The sequence below is a fragment of the Micromys minutus genome, assembly GCF_963924665.1.
Source record: "Micromys minutus genome assembly, chromosome: X".
Taxonomy (NCBI): Eukaryota; Metazoa; Chordata; class Mammalia; order Rodentia; family Muridae; genus Micromys; species Micromys minutus.
This window is the reverse complement of record NC_137970.1, coordinates 26375972-26402967: the sequence shown is the minus strand read 5'-3', so window position 1 is coordinate 26402967 and position 26996 is coordinate 26375972. Positions and strand designations below refer to the sequence as shown.

General features: G+C 38.7%; 2 protein-coding genes across 4 annotated transcripts in view; one reads left to right on the top strand and one right to left on the bottom strand.

Annotated features, from left to right (window-relative positions):
- ACE2 (angiotensin converting enzyme 2) overlaps nucleotides 1-1942 on the top strand; it is a gene marked incomplete at its 5' end in the record, with an annotated part of 45791 nt that extends 43849 nt beyond the window's left edge. For both annotated transcript variants that reach the window (XM_080909979.1, XM_080909978.1), the window contains one exon: nucleotides 1733-1942. In XM_080909979.1, coding sequence (XP_080766105.1) covers nucleotides 1733-1841 — 109 coding nt within the window. In that variant the 3' untranslated portion in view covers nucleotides 1842-1942. The remainder of the gene's footprint in view (nucleotides 1-1732) is intronic.
- Nucleotides 1943-7476: 5534 nt separating this feature from the next.
- The window catches only part of BMX (BMX non-receptor tyrosine kinase), a 62104-nt gene continuing 42584 nt past the window's right edge, over nucleotides 7477-26996 (bottom strand). For both annotated transcript variants that reach the window (XM_080910307.1, XM_080910308.1), the window contains 7 exons: nucleotides 19852-19926; nucleotides 18976-19147; nucleotides 16410-16626; nucleotides 15518-15582; nucleotides 13369-13487; nucleotides 9834-9991; nucleotides 7477-7863 (listed from right to left, as the gene is read on the bottom strand). In XM_080910307.1, the coding sequence (XP_080766433.1) occupies nucleotides 7789-7863; nucleotides 9834-9991; nucleotides 13369-13487; nucleotides 15518-15582; nucleotides 16410-16626; nucleotides 18976-19147; nucleotides 19852-19926 (881 nt within the window). In that variant the 3' untranslated portion in view covers nucleotides 7477-7788. The remainder of the gene's footprint in view (nucleotides 7864-9833; nucleotides 9992-13368; nucleotides 13488-15517; nucleotides 15583-16409; nucleotides 16627-18975; nucleotides 19148-19851; nucleotides 19927-26996) is intronic.

Sequence of the window (26996 nt, the reverse complement as noted above, 5' to 3'; positions counted from 1 at the left end):
AATTACTTATTTGGACAATTGTCTACCTAAATATTCTGATATATCCTTTAGAAACGTAGCAGATGTTAGCAGTACTTTATTGCTGTGGCAAGCTCACACATTAGATGTCTAGCCTGAGGTTTATTGGAATGCTGTAGTCAAGTGAATTCTATCCAGTGTCACATCCTGACTGCAAACTCAGTGAGGCATTGTTCTCACTGATGAGTCTTGCTTCACCCACAGAGGACAGACTGACATGGGGTGCGAAGTGTAATGTCACCTAAGAATGAGTCATAAGATGTGCTTCCAACTACTACTCTTTACTTCTTTTCATTCCTCTTTGGGAAACTCAAATTTATCATTTGAATACATGGCCAGGCACCCTCCAATTTGTTCTAGAGCTGAGTTTATTGAGAATTTTAATCACTTCTAGCTCCTGACTTGAGAAAGTATTGGCCCTTGTTGGACTTCTCAAATGAGTTAGTATTTTGTATCACTTGACAACACTGTATGCATGTTTCTAGCTTTTTAAACATACTCTCAGTTGAATCTTTTTTAAAAATATATATTTTATTTATATAAGTACACTGTTTTTGTCTTCAGACACACCAGAAGAGGGCATCATTAAATCCCATTACAGATGGTTGTGAGCCACCATGTGGTTGCTGGGAATTGAACTAAGAACCTCTGGAAGAGCAGTCAGTGCTCTTAACCATTGAGCTATCTCTCTAGTCCTTAGTTGAATACTTACACAAATTAGTCTATTTTATTTAATTTTCTTTACTATGGATATCTCTCAATTTTACCAAATCACTTCATTTGAAAAACCAAGGTTGTAGAGATGGGTGAAATCACCTCCCACACAAGTATGAGGACCTGTGTTTGAAACCATATAACCCATATATAAAACAGATACAGAATGCCAGCATCTATAATCTCAGCACTCCTTTATGGATATGGAAGGCAGAGGCAGGAAAATCCTCAGAGGTTTGTGGCCACTTAGTCTGGTGTACACATCAGAGACAACAACCAGATCCCATCTCAGTCACAGTGGTTGTTGAGAATCAACGCTGGAGGTTGTTGTCTGATCTCCACACGTGCAATGCAGCATACACAGTTACATACATGTACATGTGTACGTGTACACAGATGTGCACATAAACATCTTCTAGGTAATGCAGTCAACATGGTTAAAATTCTCAAAAAGAGATCCTTTGCTTTTGAGTTTCCTTTTAACTAAAGTTATCAGTTTTTAGCACATATGAACTATGGACTACATATTTTTATTGAATACCTAGTATGTTTAAGAGGTATTCAGAAATTAAAAAAAAATTTTTCCCAAGCAACATATTTTAGAGACTCTTTCAGATTGGCTGTGTAAAGCACTTCTTTTGCCTGGTAATATAGTTTTCCATTTTGTAACAATGGACTGTCCCATGGTTACCAAATGTTTGTGTCTATTTTAAAACATACAATGATTTCAATTAGGCAATTTCCTATGCACACTAATGTGGGTGCAAGATAAATCCCAGCAGGTGAAAGGCTGGGTTAAGATCAACATGAACTTTTAATTTTAATCAATATTTCTGAACTGTTCTCATAGGGGCAGAATTAATGTATAAACATAGCACCAGCTTATGAAAGTTTCCATTTTCTATAGGATCTTTAGTACCGGGTGCCATCAGACTTTTTGATAGTACTCCATTGGGTCAGTGTAAGTGTCTTTCTAACATCACTTTGTTTTATTTGACAGGAAAAATGAAACAAAAAGAGAAGAGAATCCATATGACTCCATGGATATTGGAAAAGGAGAAAGTAATGCAGGATTCCAAAACAGTGATGATGTTCAGACTTCATTTTAGAAAAGCACTTGTTATTTTACTGTATGCAAATGCTAACTTCCTAGTACACAAAATATGAAGTTATATACATGTCATCATCTAGTGAAACTATGATCTGCTCAGTAAAAGTCATCCATAGATCATCAGACTTGAGTGTGCATCTTCACTGACATTGCTTTCAGAATTTATCTCTGCCTTAGGACTTGACATCTCTTCTGTTTATTAATAGAGATGTTTATGCTAGAGTAAAAGAGAGAAATGTGCCTTTGGCCTCACAGTCTGTCCAGGGAGATACTGTTGGGTAACTGGAGTTAGAAGATGAAAGGATGTATCTTGGGAGGAAATGTTGGCTTTGGTGTGGCATCTGGGGTGTGAACTTGTGGGACTGCTGAGGTTGAGGATGGTGCTCACCATTCACTTGACATCACACTCTGTGGCTTCTGCATTTAACCCACTTCAAATACTGTAGGAATTTGTTCACAGTAATACTTGAAATGGACTATCCTTTCTTTGGAGGTACAGCTTCAAGGGAGAAAGAAGCCAGACATCAGGTAGAGAACGTGGCCTTTTTCCTTTCAAACTGCTTGATCAACATCTCTCTAGCAAGACATAGCTAGCACAGGGAATGCCACGAACCCAGAGCATGCCTGACCAAAACTTGCTTCCATTATCCTCTCACTGTGGAGTAAGGGAGAATTCCAGCTGAATGCTCACCCTGTGAAATGGGTGCCCAGTCTCTGAAACTGTTTGTACTCTCTCACAGGGTCTGAGCAATGGTGAGCACAAAGCAGACCTCAATAAAATAATTACTAGATTTGTACACTCCTTTGGTCTTATGTGTGCTACTGTGTCTGTTATTTCTGGCTTTCATTGTATGGGCAAAGTTGTCATCTTGGACCAAGAAATTATAAAATCAGTTCAAATGATTGGTGCTCAGATTGTATGCACTGACAAGTTAGGAACTAAAAACCTGCCATTATTGAATATAACAAAACTATATTCCAAGGATTGGTTAAAACTATATTAAATTGATTAACATGTTCGACATGCTATGTTGGAGACTCCACCATAACAGTGTAATGTTTGAGTGACTTTGTGTTGAATAAATCTAATGTGTTCATGATAAGGTTGGGTCACTGATCCATCAAAATCAGGCTGCTTCATTTGAGGATATTTGGTATCTTTGCATTTCTATAATACACAGGTAGCAAAAAAGAGTGCCATTTTCACAAGAGCCATATCCTTCCAATCAAGCTTCCATATCATTATCTCTCTTACTGTCTTGCTTCTGAGACAAGAATTGCTTTTCTCCCAATTTACATTCTTGTTTCATTGATGCCCTTTTAGCTTGTGTATGTCATCTCTTCTCTAATACAAGATCTTCTGCAGGCTATTGTTTATTTAAACAACCCTTGTACATGGATCTCTGTGAGTTTGAGGCCAGCCTTGTCTACAGAGTTCCAGGACAGCCAGGGCTACACTGCAAAACCCTTTCTCAAACTATAAAATATAAATGAAAATATTGGTAGATAAATAAATAACCCTTGCAACTGGCGTATTCACTTTACAAAGGCCACGGTCTGTGTCCTAGTTCAACATTGTGCAAAAGTAACCTTTATAAGAACCAACTGTATGTATCATCTAACATCTTCAAAAGAGCCTCTTCATTCATGGTAAAGAACCTATGGGCAAATGACACAGTCTCCAACTATAACATGGAAATTGGAAAAAACTATTTTTGCTCCAATTTAATTTTCCCAGTTCTCATTTTGCCCACCAAGTGAAGGTTGTGGTCATTCTCCTATGCAGTAACATCCTCCGAGAAGAAAGAGGCTTGTACAAAGATCCTCTTGTACCTAGACATAAGATGGGAGTTGACAGTCTTCTGTCCATGTGATACATGGGCCAAATTATATCCATCCTCTTGAGTAAAAAAAAAAAAAATCATTGTATTTTTTTTACTGGTAGAGAGAAAGGTAGAATAATATTTCATGCTAAAAGAAAATGATATGAAATTCAAATGTCATCATCCATGAATGAAGCTTTATTGCTGCTACACAGCCATGCCCATTACTTTTCATATTATCTAGAGATGCTTTTGTGCTGTGAAGCTAAGGTGAGGGGTTGACTTGGAGAAGCTCCAGCTCACTGTATCTCTTGCAGGCAAACATTGCTGACCTATGGACTGTAAGGAAGCAAGGGTACACATGGAAAAGAGCAATTGGAGTTCAGAGATCCAAGGGACATTTGTTTATGGAATCTAAAGTATTTCTTTCCTAGGAATTTAATAATTTCATAGGCATTAGACTTAATAAGAAAGGAATTGGACTAGAAAGAGCAGGTGCCAATTTGCTCTTGTCTTGTGTTTCTCAAAGACATATTCTCCATTGTTTGAGATCCACTTGTTTATCTTTGGGTAAAGATCAGGCCTTAGACTCAGGGAGCATTGCAAAAAGAAAGTGGAGGAAAAAAATGTAAGAGTCAGAGAAATAGAAAGTTTGCTATGAGGTTTGGCCTTCTAGAAATAACAGAAACCATAAAATCTCAACAACATGGCTGCCTAAACATGATCTGAACATGACCACACTACCATTGGTATCCCATACTAACATGGGAGGGGGAATGCTCACAAAGCTTCAGCCCTAGAAAAAGAACCATAGGCAACTAAGGAATACTGAGAGTGGGAGAAACAGACTTCCCCAGTGAAGACCACACCATTTAGTTATCCAATACCAAATGGTTGACCCTGAAAATATATATACCAGCAAAATTATACAGGCTGGGCAGGTTGCATATATATTTAGACATGCACACACATAACAACAAAAAGAAAAAAGCTATTTGAAAGAGAGCAAGGAAGGTATATGATAGGGTTTGGAGGAAGGAAGGAGAAAGGGGAAATGAGGTAATTATAACCTCAAAACACATTTTTTAAAAGGTAAGGCCTTGGTCTAGGTTCAACCTATGTTCCTCATACACTCACTCCCAAATCAGAATTGAAACTGAGAAACTCAACTTTCTAAAGCTATCATGTTGGAATATTTTTCTTTATTAGCTCACACACATATGATAGCAATTTTCTAGATCCTTGGGCTTGTGTCTTACTCTTGATAGATCAGAAATGGCTTGGTAAGACTGCTGGCCTCCACCCTGCAAAGACCCTGTGTGAATCCCTCTCCAGCTTGCCATTGGGGATCTTTCTTATCACACAATCTTCCCCTTTTGTCGCTTCTAAGAGTGTATGTAGATAGACTGCTGGTAGACGATTATTAAAATAATTGCTTTGAAACACAGTTAAGTGACATTTAAAATGTTACGCATATATCAAAATAGCATCAATAGTATTCCTCTGGCGCTGCACTCCTAAGTGTCCCGATTCTCTCACAGACCTCTAGCAGTGATCTCAATTCTTGTTTGACCTGGGTTTTGAAATAAAGCTTCCAAGCAAGGCTTTGGTTTCATTTTATGGAAAAGAGTGATGTTTGCATCCTTAACAGTATATGCTACCTTTTACAAACAGATGACTTTTAGAAAATCACATATATAAGAAATGAAGGCAATGAAGGTTATCTCAAGAGAGGGGCATACGTAAAGGTTAGCAATCTGTAGAACAGGGCTGCAGAGATGGCCCCATGAGTAAGAAAGAACACTTGCCACTCTCAAAGAAGATCTGAGTTCAGTTTCCAGCATCCAAAGAGCAGCTTCTGTCTGTAACTCCAGTTCCAAGGGAAGCAACAACCTCTTCTGGTCTCTATTGGCACCAGACACACATGGTACGCAGATATACATGTGGGCAAACACTCACACACATAAAGTAAAATAATCTATTTTTAAAATGAGTTTGTGGTACAGGGTCCTGCGGTACAAAATCCTAGAGAGCAGGAAAGGCTGAGTGAACCTTTTGAGAAGAAAAAAGGGTTTGGGGCACTTGATCCTTTTTCCCCCTTGAGTAGGAAAGAACCTGGCACTCAGAAAACAGTAAATAATGCAATGAATGTGTAGATATCCTGGTGGCTATTTTAAAAGTGACATTTCATTATTCATTCGTTATGCGTTGAAATTTGCATACCTCTGTTCAAAATAGAATACCATTATCATGACAGTTCTCTGCTGAAATAACAGAATCATTAAGTAAAGGTCAAGCAGCAAATAAGCAAGGGAGACATTTGAGCTTGTTGGTAGGTAAAAAAAAATGGGCAGTATGAATAAAAGAGAGAACATAGGTGCTTAAGAGCACTGGCTGCTCATCTAGGGGACCAGATTTCATCATCCATATGGTGGTTTACAACCATCTCTAACTGCATTTCCAGATGATATAACTCCCTCTTCTGGCCTATGGGCACTACAGACATATGGCACACATACATACACACACAAGAAAGAACAATTATAAACATTTAAATACTACTTTTGTATCTGTGTTAAGATTTAAGACATAAGTAGAAACTCCAACTATATTTCAAGTGAGCCCAAATCCCCCAAGCCCCCCGTTTAAGGGTTTAACATCATTAGAAAGTAAGATTGTCTTAATTCTAGTAAGATCATAGTCTCACTGAGTGGTGATTGATAATGATGAAGGTTAATGTGAAGGAAGAAGGTATTAATTTCTACCTGAGCATCTCTCATAATAAATTGTGCTCTGTGTGAAATATAGAACACATTGTTAATATTATTATTCAACACACTGTTCAATGCTATTGTTTTATATCATTGTACACGATGACACATGAAGAATCACTGTTTTAGTCTGGAGTTGGAACAGAAACTGTATTATTCAAATGGAGTTATGGACCATATATCACTGCTTTGACATATAATGAGGTACCCGAGGGCAGTTCAGCATGCATAGGAGCTTGGAAATGCCAAATCATGGGCTGCACTCAGACCTGATTTAAATGTCTAAGGTGCTGTCACAGAATCTGTTGTAATCAACTCTCTATTTGGCTCTCACACAGGTAAAACTTTGAGATCATTTGTCCATTGTATTAGCTGCTTTTCTGTTCTGTGAGAAAAGGCTATGACCAAGACAACTTATAGAAGAAAGGCTTTATTTTGCTTATAGTTCCAGAGAGTTAGAGCTCAAAATGGCAGAGCAAAGGCAACTTGAAGACAGGGCAGATAGAGGATGCTGAGATCTCACACCTGTAAGTTTTCTTCTTTGCCTGTGTATATATGTTGATGTATCACATCTGTATCTGGTACCCATGAAGGTCATAAGAGGCCATCAGATATTCTAGAACTAGATTCATAGACAAGTTGTGAGCCACTGTGCAGGTGCTAGAAATTGAATCTGGGTCCTCTGGAAGAATAGCCAGAGTCCTTAAGTACTATGCCACCTCTTCAGCCTCTGAGAGCTCACATCTTGAACTGCAAGCAAGAAGCAGACATAGTAAACTGTAGGTAGGGTGAGGCCTTAAGCTCTCAAAGCCTGCCCCATTGACATAACTCCTCCATCAAAGACATACCTCCAAAACATTCCCCAAACAGTGCCTCAAACTGGAGAACAAATATTCAAATGACCAAGATGTTTTTCATATGGAAGCAAACATATACCTTTCTGTTCTTCAAAAGTTATTTAATTATTACACTAGTGCCAATAGAAAAAAAAAAAAAAAAAAAAAAAAAAAAAAAAACGGAGTTGCCAACAAATCACCTTTTCAATTCTGCTCTACCTTTATACACAGTGCACACCCTTTGTAAATTGCAATCTAAAAATGAACTTCTACCATAGTCTGGAAAGTGGTACATTAAAAGCAGGACAAACAAAAAGGCCAATTTAACCTACATTTCAAAGAAATACCTTGTTTCCTACCTTGCTTTTCTTGGTATATAATATAACAGATAAACAACACATAGACCATTATTAAGAACTGGCTAAATTGCACTGTGTCTCTCTGTTCCCCTTACAAACAATGAGAGGGTTGGCCAATGTTTATATTCATACTCATCACCAATCTGTAATTTCTCTTCATGGCTTATCTTGTTCCCGAAGTGGTTCTATGGCAGACAGGAGTTGTTGAAATGTGGGGCGCTTTTCTGGAAGCTAAATAAAAGAAAACCCCAATGTGTTAGATGATAAAGAGCATAATGTAAAAGAACACTAGAGAGGCTTGTTATGTAGCTCAGTTGGCCAATTGCCTGCCTATGCAAGACACTCTGGTGTCAGTTCTCAGAGCCACATTAACCAGGTGTGATGACATATATCTGTAATCTGAAGACTTGGGAGGAAGAGGCAAGAGGATCAGATGTTCAAAGTCATCCTCAGCGATACAGCAAGTTGGAGCCCAGCCTGGGCTCTGCAAGTCCCTGACTCAAAAATTAAAATAACACCAGTGTGGGACTGGGGGATGACTCAGTGGGTGTGAGCACTTGCCCCACAAGTTCCAATCTTCAGAACCCATATAAAATCCCCATGTGTGACGTGAGTCTGTGATCACAGCCCTCCTAGAGCAAAATGGAGACTGGAGAATGCCTGGAAGCGCCAAGGTCAACTAGCTTGGTGTGTACAACACCAAACACAAGATTTTGTCTCAACAAGGTGGATGGAAAGGATTGACATCAGACACAAGCACACAATGACACCAGTATTCCTACATTCACAAACACTGCATACTGCACACAAACACACACGAACACACATGAACAATATATAAAACAGGCATAATTTAGTTCTAATATGAATGACATTCTATTTCATTTGAGAGAGGTTTCATTGAATAGCCTTATCTGGCCTGGAGCTTGCTATACACACACACACACACACACACACACACACACACACACATACACACATACATACATGTATGTATGTATGTATGTATGTATATTTTGAGTTTAGGTAAAAAAGTAGTGGAACCTCAGTTTCAATACCACCAATTAGTTTTTTAAATGTCTAAGACATCTATGATGGGATTTCCTTCATTTTAGGCCCATATCTGCTTTGTGTAACAACTTTATATTCTATCTTGGTGTTTGGGGAATTAGAAGATTGGGTAAGAGATGAAGAAGAGGAAGAAGAAAAAAGGAGAAGGAGTAAAAGAAGGAGGCCTTTCTTGTGATCTCTATATGACATTAGATGTCACTGTCATATATTTTTGAGTAGAGGGGAGATTTCATACTTTTGTTAAGAATGAGGCCTCAGCTCTACACAAAGAACGATAGGCAACCTAGGAAAGCTGGGAGCGGGGGAGCTGGTTTTCTCCAGGGAAGAGCACATTTATTGGTTGTCCAGTGCCAAAAGGTTAGGCCTTAAAACAAACATGTAATGAACAAGTAACATTATTTTACTTAAAGGTTTATATTTTGGAATATATACACACAGAGAGACATACACATACATGCATGCAATAACAGTACATGAAAGAAGAGAATATGAATTTGAGGGAGAGCAGAAAGGGATAAATGAGAATAGGGAGGAGGGATTTGGAGGGAGAAAAGTCAAGGAAGACATGTAATTACATTATAATTATTATGTTATAATTAATTACAATTACAATACATTATAATATCAAAAAGAAAACAAAAGATAGCTGGGCACTTAGGTGGTAAAGGTAGGCAAAATCTCTGAGTTCAAGGTCTGTTTGGTCTACAGGGCAAATTCCAGGACAGCCCAGGGGTACACAAAGAAACCGCCTCTTGAACCCAACCAAACAAAAACCATTAAAATATTAAAAGTTAAAAAAAAAGAGCAAGGACAATCAGTCTGCCTCTTTAATAACTGTAGCTTTCTATTTCCTCACTTGTCAGTTTTATTAACAATGGGATATCTTCTGATGAGTTACTATACATAAACTTTCTACAACCATACTGTACATTGTTCAGCAAAATGTCTACACCTGACTTGTTTTTTGTTTTGTTGTTGTTGTTTTACACTACAAACAAACATGACCCAGGACCATTTTCAACTTTTCTTTAGCAGGTACTTTCTTTCTCTCATCCCCGCTGAAACCTCACCCACATTCATATCCCTAACCCCCTGTCCATCCTTCCAACCTCCTCAGGGGTCATACTTACCTCATGCCAGCAGCTGTACATGATCTGGTAGATAGTGTCTGAGGCCAGTTGGGGCCGGTAGAGTCTGTGGCCCTGAGAGACCTTCACAACCACCTCGGAGTTATCATATAAGTCATAGGGTTGCTTGCCTAGACTAAACACCTCCCACATCAGGATCCCTGTAGTGTATCCAGGGGCAGTCAGAAGAAAGAGAAAGAAGAGTCAATGTCAGAAGGCCCAGGGCTTCTGGAAGGAACTTCACATCACAAGATCAGGAGGCTATTGACCGGAGCAAGGGATTCTGGCTTTCACTAGAAACGGGGCCTAGTGAAACGGGGGAGCTGGGCTTGGGTTATCACTTCTACAGTCTAGATATTCCTGCATTTTTTTTCAGAGCCCTCTCGGCTTGTTAGCCAGTAAATGGCGGGGTGGGGTGGGGAAGGGGGTTGCTTGAGGCCTAGGTTCACGGGCTGCTTTAGGGAGTCACTTGGGGTCTCACACAGCCTCACACTGGCAACAAACTGTGTAGTAAGCTACCATCCCAACACTTATAAGTGATGAAGTCCTTGCATTTTCTCTCTCTCTCTTTCTGCTTTTGCACTTGTGTACAACGTCATTGCATAGGTAAGTTACCTTTTGGTAGAAATGTGAAGCTAAAATAATGGATACCCATTTCATTGTCTGTGGTTGCAGTTGGTCTGTCACCAAAATGGTACCCAACCCATGAAAGATGATGACAGAACATCTGTAACCAAAGACAGTGAAGTGGGTGTGAAAACGGACAGATAAGCCATGAATTCTCCCACTTGCAGGTCAGGCAAGTTCCTCAGTACCTCCCAGGCTTAGCTCTCATACCCAATCTTGTAGAGTAGCTATGAGAAGTAAGTAGGCACACAGTGCTTTTGAAAGAGTATCAGGGCATTGAAAATGCTTCCTGAATGGTGTCATTCTTTCCAAGGACAATGACTTTAAGTCTGTGGTTCTCAACCTTCCTAATGCTGCATCCCTTTTATATGGTTCCCCGGGTTGTGGTCACTACAGTCATAAAATGATTTGTTGTTACTGTTATGAACACATTAATGTAAGATATCTGTGCTTTCTTGTGGCTTTAACAACTTTGATGAATCCTTCGACCCCTCCCCTCAAAGGGGTAGAGACCCACAGGTTGGTCCCAACTCACAGGCTGAGAACCACTGCTTTAAACAAATCAGCCAAGTTCAAAACTGTGAACAGCCAACATATACAGAAAGGCATGCAATTGTTCTCACACCTCAAACTTTGACTTGCAAGCTACAGATTGTATGCAGACTACTATTAATAAAGCCATCTTACATGTTGCAGTAGCTTTTCCTTTGTACATATATTCTAAACCAGTTCTGCAAAAGAGATGAACTCCATCTTCGAAAGGCTACACACGTATTCCAAGGCCAGTAGCACTGCATAAAGTGACTGGAGGAGGGAGGGTCTTCTTTGAGAGGAGCTTTGAGAGGCCCTGATTCATTTTGAATAGCCATACCAGCAGTACATTACTTAAGACTAGAGTTATTGTTTGAAGACAGCCAGAAAACATCTGAAACTCGGTTCTGCTTTCTGAGGTGGAAAATCAGGTTGGATAATGTTGTCTTTGGTGAAAATATGAGCAGTAACTATTAAAAGAGGGGCTCAGATTTCAAGAATAATATTCAACAGGTATATCATTTGATACATAGATACGAAAATAGTCTTCACAACAAGGGCCAAACTTAACACAAAACCACTATCTCTGTGACTTCCCTTTTTTGTGTGTCCATTTGATCCGCGTTATACTTTCCAAGTAGAAATGCTGATTTTTAATAATTATTTGAGAGAGAAAAAATAGACTCCTAACTAAAATTTCCTTTTACCAAGTTATTTCCAATGTGTTAAGCAGTAAATCAAGTTGCACTTAAGGTCTAACAGGGGCATGGAATATTTTTTGGTCATATTTAATGCATTTTGTCACTTGGCAATAATTAGCTTACTTATCTTAGACGCAACAGACAGTTGTTGAAAACAGTCCTATTAACCTATGAAGAAACTGCAAGAATCATAACCCAAGAGTTTTTCCCCTATTCACAATTACTTTTACTTAATTTCATTTCTCCTCTTTTGATTTTGGCTTGTTTCTCTGGTTGTTTTTGCAGAACTGGGAATCAAACCCAGGACCTTTGAGCAAATGCTTCCCCTCTGAGCTACAGTGCCAATTCAACCAGTCAAGCTTTTGTTGGTCTGAGACAGATCCTGTTAAGTTCCTTCCCCTGGCCTAGAATGCATGAGCTTTTCCTGCTTTAGTACCCGAGGTCTGGGATTACACATGTACCTTGTCACACCTACCTTGAGCGAGTAAGTTTTAATCTAAGTATTTTAACAAAGTAAAATGGTTTTCAAATATCTATAAAATATGCAATAGTAAGTTTCTTAGACTGTGTGTCACACTGTGCCAATTACTCTGTTGTGGCACAAGGTTAGCCATAAACACCATGGCAATGAATGGGCATGCCTGTGGCCAATGTGACTTTACTTATAAAAACAGGGTACCACTATGTGTCCAGGACTGCTGTTTCCCAACTCCTGATCTAAAATGCTAATTTTAGGAAGGGGAGAAAATGGGTTGAAATAAGGTAAATATTCACTGTTTAAATGACACCGCAGCCATGTAGTATGTCCTGAAGGGTAAAGTGACATTCCAGTATCTCCTCTAAGTCTCTCCTTTTTGTCACCTTTGCTCCTACCACATCCTCTGCCTTGTCTCTGTCCACCTCATCATAAACCAAGCAATGGGTCTGATTACAGATCGGAACCTTCAATACTGTGAGCCAAAATAAATAATTTCCTTATCTAAGTTGACTCTGCCAGGTGCTCCCTATAGTAATGGAAAGAGGGCTTACACAGTGTCGAAGAAAGCAGAGTGAAGTTTGCTATTTATCTTGGGCAATGCCAAGAGACTCTTCCCATTCTGAAGGGACCCATCGGAACAGTTACCATAGTTATACTTGTGCCCAGAACCAGTCGTTTATACTTAAGCCCTCCAACCTTTGGGGTTTCAAAGAAACTAGCATTTAAAATGTTAATTATTCCATCACAAAACTCTTTGAGGCTAAATAAGGAGGTTCACACTTCAAATCCTAGATTGGGGGATACTGAAGGCAGGAGGATCATGACTTTGAGACAAGCCTCCATTACATGGCAAAACCTTGCTTAACACAAAACAAAAAATGTTTGAAAGTTTCACTGGAAAAGCCCCTAAGTCCTTTGAGTCTGTTGGCAGATTCTGACATGTTGTAAATTATGAAAAGTGGGGGAAAGGGATAACATCTGAAATGTAAATGCAGAGAATATTCAATAACAAAAGACTTCTTAACACTGAACCCCAGGAAGAAAACTGTCCTCTTCAACCACTTGCTTGTCTCACACTGTGTGTGTAATTTTGTAAAGACTCAGGCTTCTTTTTCAAATGGATGTTGCTGTTCTTGTGGTTTCCTGTTGTGGAAGCCAACTTAAGAAATGGGGCCAGGATGCTATGTGGTCACTTCCTTACCAAACGCCCATACATCCGACTTGCTGCTGTATTTGAAGTAGTGAAACACCTCTGGGGCCGACCACTTGACTGGAAACTTGGTTCCTACTGAACTGACATACTGGTCATCGAGGACATATCTGTAGGGAAAGCATTAACACAGACACTGAGACATATATATGGTCTTGAAAACTGGGGTCACCTTGACAGAACATTGTCGCTTCTATGGCCCATTATCAGCCAGACTGATGAAGGACAGCGAACTATCTCTAGCTGAGTGCTTCAGTTTTCTAGACAATTTGCTTTGATTTCTTCTCTCCTCTGCCCCCCTCCTCTCTGTCGGTCTTCCTGAGATAAGCTCTGATGTAGCCCAGGCTGGCCTTGAACTATGTAGCCAAGCATGACCTTCAACTCCTGATATTCTGCCTCTTTCCCTCGAATACTAGGATTGTGGGTGTATACCACTACATCTGGTTCTTTGATTTCTTTTCAGTCTGACAGCTTAGTTTCTAGAGATTTGTAAGCATTTAGAAAATGTACCTTTAAAAGTAGCAAAACTTGACTGCAAAATGCTTGGTAACAATCAAACCCCACAAAGATGTGAAAAATACAGTCATTCAGAATTCTATCCCAACAACTTCTGGTAATTCTCTCTCTCAAGATGCATTTCTTTTTTGCTTCTGCTTTCTGATTTTATCTTTTCTCTATTTGTAATTTGAACAGAGCTGGGATTCTGTTGGGTTAAGATTTGCTTTCATTTCTTCTTCAGCATTGTGTTTTGAGGGTTTGCCCAAATGGCAGATTTTTCTCCCCTAACATTATGTTTGGTGGCTGAACAGCACCTACTCTTATGGAGTAATACAATTTATTGAATTGTATAAATCATTCTTAATTTTCTATCATAAATAATGATAAAAATATCTAATGGAAAAAATAAAAAGTTAGAAATTCAAAGATGTCTACCAAGCCCAGGTTGATTACGATTATAAAATGTAAGAAAACTTTATGTACTCATGTTGGTGAATATGTAAATACATAGAAATATGTAATTATATAGATTACTATACAACAATTAAAAATGATAAAATAAAAAGCTGTTCACGGTGTATGGTTATGTGCAAAAGCATGCATGTCTAATGTCATTTTCTTTTGAGGGGAACAAACAGTAAATGTATATATTTATGAGTATGTTTGGCTATTAAGAATAATGCCTGGGTTGAAGAGAAGGTTCAGAAGTTTAGAGAATGTATTGCTCTTCTAGAGGACTTAAATTTGAATCATAGCACCTATATCAGGCAGCTCACAGCCCCATGTAACTTCAACTCCAGGAGGACCCCACTCCTTTGGCCTCTTTGGGCACCTACACTCATGTGCACACACCTACACAGATTCAAGTAAACATAATTAAGGATGATAAAATATTTTTTAAAACAAATAAGACCAACAAAATTACTATAAAATGAAACTAAAATGGTTCGTCTAGAGAAATTAGTAGAGTCAACATTTATATGTGTGTTATCTAGTTTATGCATGTATGTGCTTATAGACACATGTGCAGAAGCCCATTGGATGTCTTGCTCAATTACTTTATAACTTCGTTTAAAAAATACTTTATTTTTAATTGTGTATATGTTCAACAGTGCGTGCTCTCTCTCTCTCTCTCTCTCTCTCTCTCTGTGTGTGTGTGTGTGTGTGTGTGTGTGTGTGTGTGTGTGTGTGTTCAAAGAGGCCAGAAGAGGGTGTTGGATATCGTGGAGCTGGAGTTATATATAAGAAGTTCTGAGGCACCTGACACAGATGCTGGGAATTCAACTCCAATCCTCTGAAAAGGCAGTCCTTAATTGCTGAGCCATCTCTCTGGCCTCTCTAAGTTAATTTTTGAGATAGGGTCTCTCACGGAACCTGAGCTTGCTGATTGGCTAGAATGGCTGGCCCTTCTATCTTTGCCCTACAGTTCCTGGGGTTAGAGGCACACCACAGTGCCTGGGAATCCAAAACCAACCTCGTGTTTGTTTAGCAATCACGCTATCAACTGAGCCCGTCATCCAGCTGGAAATCAAATTCTGGACTACAACTGAAGGAAATCCACAGCTCGCAGTGTGTTAGAAGTCACTGACATCATAGATGGGAACAGCAGAAAGAAAAGCTGTCTGGGGAATTACTGACTTACCTCGTCATTCCAAAGTCTGAGACTTTCACAGAGAGATCACTGTCCACCAAACAGTTCCGAGCAGCCTTAGGAGGGAAAGCAAAATCTCCAAGTAGTAAAAACAACCAGGGAGCTCCTGATATCAGACTCAAACATTTTTCACTCCTCAGGTTCAGTCTCAGCAAATATCAACACGGCCCATCACAATCCCGTTTGCTCTGAAGTGAGCTTGTAAAGAAAATCTCTCGTTTCAATTTTTTTTTTTACAAAAGGAAACATGCTTGCATAAATATGTTCATCCAAGCATCTGAACTTCTTGATAACATACTTGAACACAGAGTCTCACCTTATTGAGGACATCACTAGACCCTGCACACATATAGATGCTTGAAAGTCATGCATGCTGCAACCTGGGCTTATGGGATGCATTGTCCTGGTGTGAGCAGTGTACTTGTTTGTACTCAGCATAAGGAGGTCTCAGAAGCTAAAGGCCAGTGAATACCGAACCGTACTCGGAACCCCAAAACCCACTTTCTGCCCCATCTCCCACTCTGCCTTTTTAGCTATTGTATTACATCACTACTTTCTCACTAAGTTCTCAGAGTGAAAGTCAACTTCAGCTCATTGGTTTTGAGAAACCACAAAACTGGCCCATGTCTTTCCAGCCACCTTTCACACTACAGCACGGGTAGCTGTGGAGATCCTCGTGGCTTATTTTACTCTGACGGCTCTCTCTATCTTTCAAATATTTTATTCTATGATTATGTTCATTGTATCGCAAAACCATCCCATGTTCACAGGAGTCATAAATGTGCAAAGTAAAGTGAAGGTCTCCTCTTTGTCAGACCCCCCAGCAGCCCTATCCCTGGAGGACGGAATGGTGGGTTATATTCTTCTCTCCTCTCAAGCTTACCAAATCCCGATGTATGAACTGATGGCTCTCCAAGAAGGCCATGCCTTCGCAGACATCATAGCACATTTCTAAGAGCTGGGAGCTTTCCAGTCCTTTCCCACGACTCTTCAGGTAATTAAGCAGGCAACCATTGGTTATATACTCCGTTACTATGTAGATGGGGTATTTCTTTGAACATACTCCATAGAATTTCACCAGCTTTGGATGGCTGAGTTTCCTGAAAAAGAATTGATTTGAAAAGTTCATTTTTTTTTTTTTTTCGAAATGGCCTGAGCAAGAATAGAGAAAGAACAGGGAGCTTCGGATCTTGTGTGGGGAAACAATGTTTGGAGGCATGAAAGAAAACAGTATTTGGCCATGGATCTGAGACTGGTGAATTTGACAGCCACTCAGCAATGCTCCCAGTCTGGAGAATGCATTCACCCTTTCTCCCAAGAGTCAGGATAGTGTTATGTGTAGAAAAAAATGTATTAATTTGAAGGGCAAAGTGAGACTACACAATCATATATATATATATATATTTGGTTCTCTCTCCTTTTTTTGATTTTTAGAAAGTCTGTGTGAGTGTGTGTGCATATGCACTTGTGCATACATGCATGCGCACATTCATGAATGTGCACATGCACATATGTTTTTGTGCAATGCCCAGAGGACAATCTCGGGTATTGTCTTCAGAAAGGCCACCAATCTCCTTTGAGGTAGGATCTTTCTTCACTGGTTCAAAGCTTACCCAGCAGCATAGGCTGACTGACCAGTGAGGCCAAGGGGTGCTACTGTCTCCACCTCTCCAGAGCTTGGAATAATTTTACAGATTATTTATAACACTCTTTAATGCCAAAATACACTTTAACATTAACCAGGAGACATTGGCTATATCATATACCTAGAAAGTTTTGGTGTTTAATTTTAGGATCTATGAAAGGAGGACACCAATGGGCTTTCTTTAGTTGTAGGTAACAGTCTAGTTACCCAGGACAGAACTATCTGAGTAATTTACAAGTCCCTTGAAAATTAAAAATAGGAAAAAATAGTTGCTCAAAACTTACTTTGAGTTGCACATAATAGCTCAGGACTATATTCTCTGCACTTATGAGGGTGGTGTGGGGTGTTTGCTGTCATTTTAAGGCTAAGTTGGGTTATGCAGTAACTTTCAAGCCACTCTGGGCTACAAAGTAAGACTGTCTTGAAAACACCCCCTGCCACTCTGGGCTACAAAGTGAGACTGTCACAGAAACACTCACCTCCCATTTATTATTTTGCAACAGTGAAAGCAGAGCATTAAAGCAAGTACTGGAGGTCCTTGTTGTTATGGGGTGAGATGTCTGTGAAGACAGCCTTGGAACAAGGCTTGTATTTGTATAGCATCTCTACTTTTGAACAATCCTTCAGTTACAGTAGCAGGGCTTGTTGTAATTTTCCTGTCTCCTTTGATGTTTAAAAGGAATTACCAAGGAAATGGACACTGGAATATTGGCCTCTAAAGGTGTCTCAGTAAACTGTTGAACAGTTTTTTCAGTAGATGCAGATATATATGCTAAATAAACACTTTCCTCCCCAAGTTGCTTTTGGTTATGGTCTTTATCACAGCAACAGAAGTAGGCTAGGATCTGCAAATCTTAAGTACTTTATATATGTGTATGTTGTGGAGGAGAGAAGTCGGCCTTGGCTGTGACTTCTCAGAAGGCATTTACCTTTATTTATTTATTTTATTTTTGAGTCAGGGTCTCTCATTGAGACCTTAGATGCATCTATTAGATAAGGTTGACTGAACAGTGAACTTCAAAGATCCACCTGCCTCCTCCTCTTCCACCTCCTTCTCCACTATATCCTCCCCCTCTTCCTCCTCCTGCTGTTCTTCTTATTCCTCCTCCTCCACCTCTTTCTCCACCTCCTTAGTTCTGGGACTACAAACATGTATGACCATGCACAGCGGTTTTACATGGGCTCAAAGAATAAACTCATACTTGCACATCATACTTTACTGACTGAGCCATCTCCTGAACAAGGCCCTGCTATAACACTCTTGAATCCTCTCTGATTAGTTTTCAAAAAAGGTGACTACCCATACTGTTTTATATGGGTTAGAAGTGTTTCTAAGTGGGCAATGAAGGGCTTGCTACTCCTAACAAGTACCATTGGTTAATGCATAGTTGTCTGTGGGAGATGTGAAGGGAATGTAGATATACTGAGTGCTGTATCTATTTGTATCTACTTGTAGCACAGGACAAAGTTGTGAGCAGGAGAAAGATCAAGGGTAGAGAGTCTAAAGATACAGAGGCCACAGGCTACTTTCTCAATATAGTAAGAAATATTCTAAACTCAAACATGGGCTTTTAAGGTGTTATGCAGGCCTACTTGTCAAATTAGAAGCAAAACACTGATTTTATTTAACAGCTTAGTAGGCCAAAATATACCATCAATTTTATTTAACAGTTTGGCCAAAATAAACTCCTAAATATTAAATATATAACACACGCCAGGCTTTGCAAATGTTAGAGACAGGGACTGCTAATGTTAATGTTCTTCTGTGGAGATTCAACATTGTCATTCCTGAGGAGAAACTTACATCATTGTCTGGGCCTCCTGAAAGAATTCATCTTCTGACATGGCTCCCTCCTTGATCATCTTTACAGCCACATCATACTGCCCTTTCCACTTGCCCAGCTGGACCACTCCAAACTGGCCACTGCCCAGCTCCTTCAACAAGGTAATCTCTTCTCTTTTCAGTTCCCAAATTCCTAATGAAGCAAGCCAGACACCTTAGAAGCTGTGTCAACCACTACCAAAGTGATTTCTTCAGCAATGAGATTTGTGTATCCACAGAATGAAGAACAGTAAAACATCATTTTAAATCAATAACTTAAAAAATCTTCAGTGAACTGATATCATGACCATATCATAGGAAAACGCTGCTGTCAAAGCAGCTGCACTTCTTGACACAAAAAGTCAAAATGAAGTGCCCCCTATGGGGGGTGTCTTGTAATAGTTAACATCAAAATGTGCTTTATGCTCTTAGGTTGGTAAAACATTTTTAGATATTTTTTTGTATAAAACAAGTTAAGCTGTCATCAAGGTTGATGTTATTACTCCAAAGACACAGAGTTGAGGACTGGCTCCAGATAGGAGCAGGCATAGAATCCAGAAAAAAGAAAGGGCAGGTAAAGGGTACTGGGGGCAAATGGCAACAGCTGGTAAGAATAAGCCATTGTCTTGCTAACTCTGAGGAGATTACAGAGTTAGGTGTGGATAGACAGGTTTTTGTTGTTTTTTTGTTTTTGTTTTTGTTTTTTAATGAATGGTATAAATTAGCCTAAATGCCTCCCTGGTGCAGTGTCAACAGAACCTCCTTCCGTTCAGTTCTGTGTGTCAGTTAGATAACCACATCCGTTTGACCCCCAAATGGTGGGAAATGGAGTTTGAGAGCCCAGGGGTATGTCCATACCACTTCCCAGAGCCACAGACACCGGGACCTTGTTGGCCTTGGTTGACACTGGGTGGCGGAGCCGTGTGATCATGCCTGCAATGGAATCAGCAACATATTAACATGTCATCAGATCATGTTACATAGAATCACTTCACATTCTCCTAGGAAGCTGAAAATGTGGGGTGTGGGGGTATTGTGATACAGAAAGAGAACCAACCCTGAGTATATTCATCCTGTCCTTCTATTCAGTGGCCTGAATCAACACATTCACCTGATGCCAGGCAAAATCTAAAAGAGCCAGTTACTTTGTGTGAAATTCCACATGGACTAGGTTCTAGATGGAATCCTTTACATAACATTTTTCCTCATTCATATCTTACTGTCTTTTGCTAGACCTACATTTACATATGCATATAAATAGCACATAAATTTGAAAATCTCACATAATAAACATAGATTTACATATAAAACAAGCAATCTTAAAATTAAATTTATTTCCAATTTATGTTAAATGCTTAAGCCATTTTTATTTACATGTAGCTATGGTAAAATTGACTTAAATAATCATGCTGATGGTGTTTTGATTGCTGAACACCCAGAGGAACCTCGGGAGCCTCTCCCTCCTGAGCCCATGAGTGAGTCCACACTTCTTCTCTACTGACTATAAGGGGAGAGGCCTCCAGGAACTATTAGGGTGCAGGGAGGGGTACAGCCTGGGAACAGACAGTTTCGGCTCAAAGCCAGTGCTGGCCCACTGCCATCAGAACTCACAGCCTACCCACAGAGAGCTGAACACACAGGAGCAATCTCCCTCCTGAGCCCATGGGCCCACAGATATACAGGACAGACAAGTTCCAGACGGAGACAACAAGATGACCTAGCATCACAAACAACAAGATGGCAAGAGGCAATTGCAAGAACCTAAGAAACAGAAACCAAGACAACGTGGCAACATCAGAACCCAGTTCTTCCACCACAGCAAACAGTAAGTATCCCAACACACCAGAAAAACAAGATTTGGACTTAAAATCATACTTCATGATAATGATGGAGGTCCTTGAGAATTACAGGAAAACCAGGAGAATACACATAAACAAGTAGAAGCCCTTAAAGGGAAAACACAAAAATCACTTAAAGAGCTACAGGAAACACAACTAAACAGGTAAAAGAATTGAATATGGAAATAGAAACAATAAAGAAATCACAAGAGGAGAGAACCCTGGAGATAGAAAACCTAGGAAAGAGATCAGGAGTCATAGATGTAAGCATCACCAACAGAATAAAAGAAATGGAAATGAGAATCTCAGGGACAGAAGATACAATAGAAAACATTGACACATCAGTCAGAGAAAATGCAAAAATAAAAAATATCCTAAGCCAAAACATTCAGGAAATTCAGGACACAATGGGAAGACCAAACTTAAGAATAATAGGTGTGGATGAGAGCAAAGACTACCAAATAAAAGGCCCACTAAATATCTTTAAAAAAAATTACAGAAGAAAACTTCTCCAACCTAAAGAAAGAGTTGACCATGAACATGCAAGACGCCTACAGAACTCCAAATAGATTGGACCAATAAGAAATTGCTCCCAACACATTGTAGTCAAAACACCAAATGTTCAAAATAAAGAAAGAATCCTAAAAGCAGTAATGGAAAAAGGACAAGTAACATATAGGGGCAGACCAATCAGAATTACACCAGACTTCTCATCAGAGACTATGAAAGCTAGAAGAGCCTAGACAAACATCATACAGACCCTAAGAGAACACAAATCCCAGCCTGGGTAACTATATTCAGCAAAACTATCAATTACCATAGATGGAGAACCCAGATATTCCAGGACAAAAGCAAATTTACAAAACATCTGTCTATAAACCAAGCCCTATAAAGGACAATGGATGGAAAACTCCAACACAGGGTGGGAAACTACACCATAGGAAAAACAAGAAAATAATCTTCTTGCAACAAAACCAAAAGAAGAAAAGCACACAAACATAACTCTACCTCTAACAACGAAAATATCAAGAAACAACAATCACTATTCCTGAATATCGCCTAACATCAATGGACTCAATTCCCAAATAAAAAGACATAGAGTATTAGACTGGATATGTAGATAGGATTAAGCTTATTGTTGCATACAGGAAACTCATTTCAATCACAAAGACAGACACTACCTCAGAGTAAAAGGCTGGGAAAAAACTTTCCAAGCAACTGTTCCCAAAAAACAAGCTTGAGTAGCCATTCTAATATGGAATAAAATAGATTTTCAACCAAAAGTTATCAAAAAAAGATAAGGAAGGACACTTTTTGCTCATCAAAGGAAAAAAAACTATCAAAATGAACTCTCAATTCATTTGGAACATCTATGCTCCAAATACAAGGGCACCCACATTCATAAAAGGAACTCTACTAAAGCTTAAAGATTATATTTCACCACACACAATAATAGTGGAAGACTTCAACACCCCACTCTCATCAATGGATAAATCATGGAAGCAGAAACTGAACAGAGACACAGTGAAACTAACCAAAGTTATGAACCTCATGGTACTGAGAAGAATTTGACCATATAGTTGGTCACAAAACAGGCTTCAACAGATACAAGAATATCAAAATAATCCCATGAATCCTATCAGATCTCTATGGACTAAGGCTGGTCTTTAATAACAACAAAAACAACAAAAAGACCACATACACATGAAAATTTAACAATGCTTTCTTGGTCAAGAAAGAAATAAAGTAAGAAATTAAACATTTTTTTTAATAATTTAATGAAAATGAAGGCACAGCATACCCAAACTTATGGGATACAATGAAAGCAGTACTAAGAGGAAAACTCATAGCTCTGAGTGCCTCCAAAAAAAAAAAAAAAAAAAAAAAAAACTGGAGAGAGCATACATTAGCAGCTTGACAGCACAGCTGAAAGCTCTAGAACAAAAAGAAGCAGATATACCCAAGAGTAGTAGACAGCAAGAAATAATCAAACTCAGAGCTGAAATCAACCAAGTAGAATAAAAAAGAACTATACAAAGAATCAACAAAACCAGGAGCTGGTTCTTAAAGAAAATGAACAAAATTGATAAACCCTTAGCCAGACTAACTAGAAGGCACAGGGAAAGTATCCAAATTAACAAAATCAGAAATGAAAGGGGAAATGTAACAACAGAAACTGAGGAAACAAATCATGAAATCTTACTACAAAAGCCTATACTCAACAAAATGGAAAAATGTAGATGGAATATACAAATTTCTAGACAGATACCAGATACCAAAGTTAAATCAGGATCATATAAACCATCTAAAAAGTCCCATAACTCCCCCCCCCCCAAATAGAAGCAGTCATCAAAAGGCTCCCAACCAAAAAGAGCCCTGGACCAGATGGATTTAGTGGAGAATTCTATCAGACTTTCATAGAAGACATAATACTTATATTCTCCAACTATTTCACAAAATACTAACAGAATAAACACTACCCAACTCATTTTTCAAAGCCACAATTAGGCTCTTACCTAAACCACACAGAGACAAAGAAAAAGAACTTCAGACTAATTTCCCTCATGAACATCAATGCAAAATACTAAACAAAAGTTTGCAAACTGAATTCAAGAACACATCAAAATGATCATTCACCATGATCAAGTAGGCTTCATCCCAGGGATGCAGGAATGGTTCAATATATGGAAATTCATCAACATAATCCACTATACTCAAACTCAAAAGAAAAAAGCCACATGAACATCTCTTTTTAGATTCTGAGAAATCATTTGAAAAGGTTCAACATCTCTTCATGTTAGAAGTTATGGAAAGATCAGGAATTCAAAGCTCATACGTAAACATAGTAAAAAAATAAAACAATATACAGCAAACGAATAGCCAACATCAAACTAAACGATGAGTAACTTGAAGCAATCCCACTAAAATCAGGGACTAGACAAGGCTCCCACTCTCCCCCTACCTATTCAACATAGTACTGGAAGTCCTGGCCGGAGCAATTAGACAGTAAAAGGAAGTCAAAATGATACAAATCACAAAGGAAGAAGTCAAAATATCACTATTTGCAGATGACATGATAGTATACTTAACTGACCCCAAAAATTCCACCAGAGAACTCCTATCAGCAAAGTGGCTGGATATAAAATTAACTCAGAAAATTAGTAGCCTTCCTCTACTCAAAGAATAAACAAGATGAGAATGAAATTAGGGAAAAGACACCATTCACAGTAGTCACAAACAATATAAAATACCTTTGTGTGACCCTCACCAAGTAAGTGAAAATCTCTGAAGAAGGAAATTGAAGAAGATTTCAAAGGGTGGAAAGATCTCCCATGCTCATGGATTGGAAGGATCAACATAATAAAAATGCCATCTTGTCTAAAGCAATCTACAGATTCAGTGCAATCCCCATCAAAATTCCACCTCAATTCTTTCTTCATAGACTTAGAAAGAACAAGTTGAAAATGCATTTGGAATAACAAAAAAATCCAGGATAGCAAAAATTATTTTCAACAATAAAAGAATTTCCTGGGGAATCATCACCTCTGACTTCAAACTGTATTATAGATGAATTGTAATAAAAACTGCATGGTATTTTTACAGAGACAGACAGGTAGATCAATAGAACAAAATTGAAGACCCAGAAATAAACCCACACATCTATGGTTACTTGATCTTTGACAAAAGAGCTAAAAACACTCAATGGAAAAAGGACAGCATCTTTAACAAATGGTGCTGGTTCAACTGACAGTCAACATGCAGAAGAATGTAAATCAATCCTTTCTTATTTCCTTGTATAAGTGGATCAAAGACATCAACATATAACCAGGTACACTGAAACTAATAGAAGGGAAAGTGGGGAAGAGCTTAGGACACAAGGGACTGGGGAAAATTTCCTGAACAGAAAACCAATGGCTTATGCTGTAAGACCTAGAATCAACAAATGGGACCTCAGGAAATTGGAAAGTTTCTGTAAGGTAAAAGACACTGTCAAGAAAACAAAACAGCAACTAGCAGATTGCAAAAGGATCTTTACTAATCTTATATCTGATAGAGTGTAATACCCGATATATACAAAGAACTCAAGAAGTTAGATTCAAGAGAATCAAATAATCTTATTTAACAATGGGGTTCAAAGCTAAACAAATAATTCTAAATTGAGAAATAACGAATGGCTGAGAAGCACCTAAAGAAATGTTCAACATCCTTAGTTATCAGGGAAATGCAAATCAAAACAACCCTGAGATTTCACTTCATACCAGTCAGAATCGCTAAGATTAAAAACTCACTTGACAGCAGATGCTTGCGAGAATGTGGAAAAGGAGGAACAGTCCTTCATTGTTGATGGGATTGCAAGCAGTTATAACCACTCTGGAAATCAATCAGGCAGTTCCTCAGAAAATTGGACATAGCACTACCTGAAGACCCAGCTATACCACTCCTGGGCATATACCCAAAAGGTGCTCCAACATATAACAAGGACACATGCTCCACCATGTTCACAGCAGCCCTATTTATAATAGCTATAAGATGGAAAGAACCCAGATGTCCTTCATTAGAGGAATGGATACATTTACACAACAGAATACTACCCAGCTATTAGAAAAATTGACTCTATGAAATTCTTAGGCAAATTGATGGAACTAGAAGCTATCATCCTGAGTGAGGTAACCCAGTCATAAAAGAACACATGTGGTATGCACTCACTGGTAAGTGAATAGTTGTCCTCAGAAAGCTCTGAATACGCAAGAAACAATTCACGGGCCTTATGAAGCTCAAAAAAAGAAAAAAAAAAAAAAAAAAAAAAAAAAAAAAAAGGAGAAGGCCAAAATGTGGATATCTCAGTCCTTCTTAGAAGGGAGAACAAAACTTTCACGGGAGGAAATACAAGGTTAAATATAGAAATGATCATTCAGAGGCTGCCTCACCTGGGGATCCACCCCATATGCAGCCACTAAACCCAAGCACTTACTGGCAGGAGCCCGATATGGATGCCTCTTCATAGGCTCTGCCAGAGTTATACAGATACAGTTGAGAATGCTTGCAGCCAACCGTTGGACTGAACAAGGGGTCACCAATGAAGGCACTAGAGTAAGGACTGAAGGAGCTGAAAGGGTTTGCAACCTCATAGGAAGAACAACATTATTAACCAACCAAACCCTCAAGAACTCTCAGGGACTAAAACAACAACCAATGTGCACACATGAAGAGACCCATGGCTCCAGTTGCATATGCAGCAGAGGATAGCATTGTCTGGTATCAATGGGAGGAGAGGCCTTTGGTCCAGTGAAGGCATGCTTTCCCTGTGTAGGGGAATGCCAAGGCACTGAGGTGGAGAGGGTGGTTAGGAGAGGGAGAACCTTTAAGGAAGCAAGTGGAGAAGGAGGGGTTATGGGAGTGGGGGCAGGGGAAAGGGGATAATACTTGAAATGTAAATACAGAGAATATCCAATAAAAAAAAGAAGCCACTCAGAAGAGCAAATGATTATTGCTTTAATAATAGGATGGTTTTTACCACACATGTGTTTTTCCTTCCATCCTATTTAGGTATTTGTTTTTATTTAAGAGTGTATTTCAAATGCTTTCAATACCATACCTGTAATCAGCAGAAATAAATACCAAATGATTTATTTTGTAAATCATATGAATACCTACATAGAAATGTGTATGGTTTTGCATATATAAATATACATATATAAAAGAAATTATGATTATTTTAAAAGTATTTAACATCTTATGCTTTCTATTAGAAATATAATGTCTTTGTGATAAAATATTTTAATTAAAAATAAACTAGAAATTAACACCTTCCTTTGAAATATGTATTTGTGCAACTGCTGCTATAATGATCACTGTGTAAATCATAAAACTGAAGATATAATAAAGACACAATGGTAAACCAGCATTTAATATTTTTTATATCCTGTGTATTCTCTGAGGTGCAATTATTTATTGAGAGATAACTGTTTGTATAATAGTTTTCCCAAGAGATGCTATTTTTAAGATAAACAATTAAAGAAATTTGAGAAAAAAAATACAAACAAGAACCAAAATGGAATTGAAATGAAGTCAGATATGGCAGCAGTGCTTAGATACAGAGCCCATGGCTTCAGTCAATGTTGGAAATTCCCCCAAGTTACTTCCTGCAATGAATACTCTTACAGA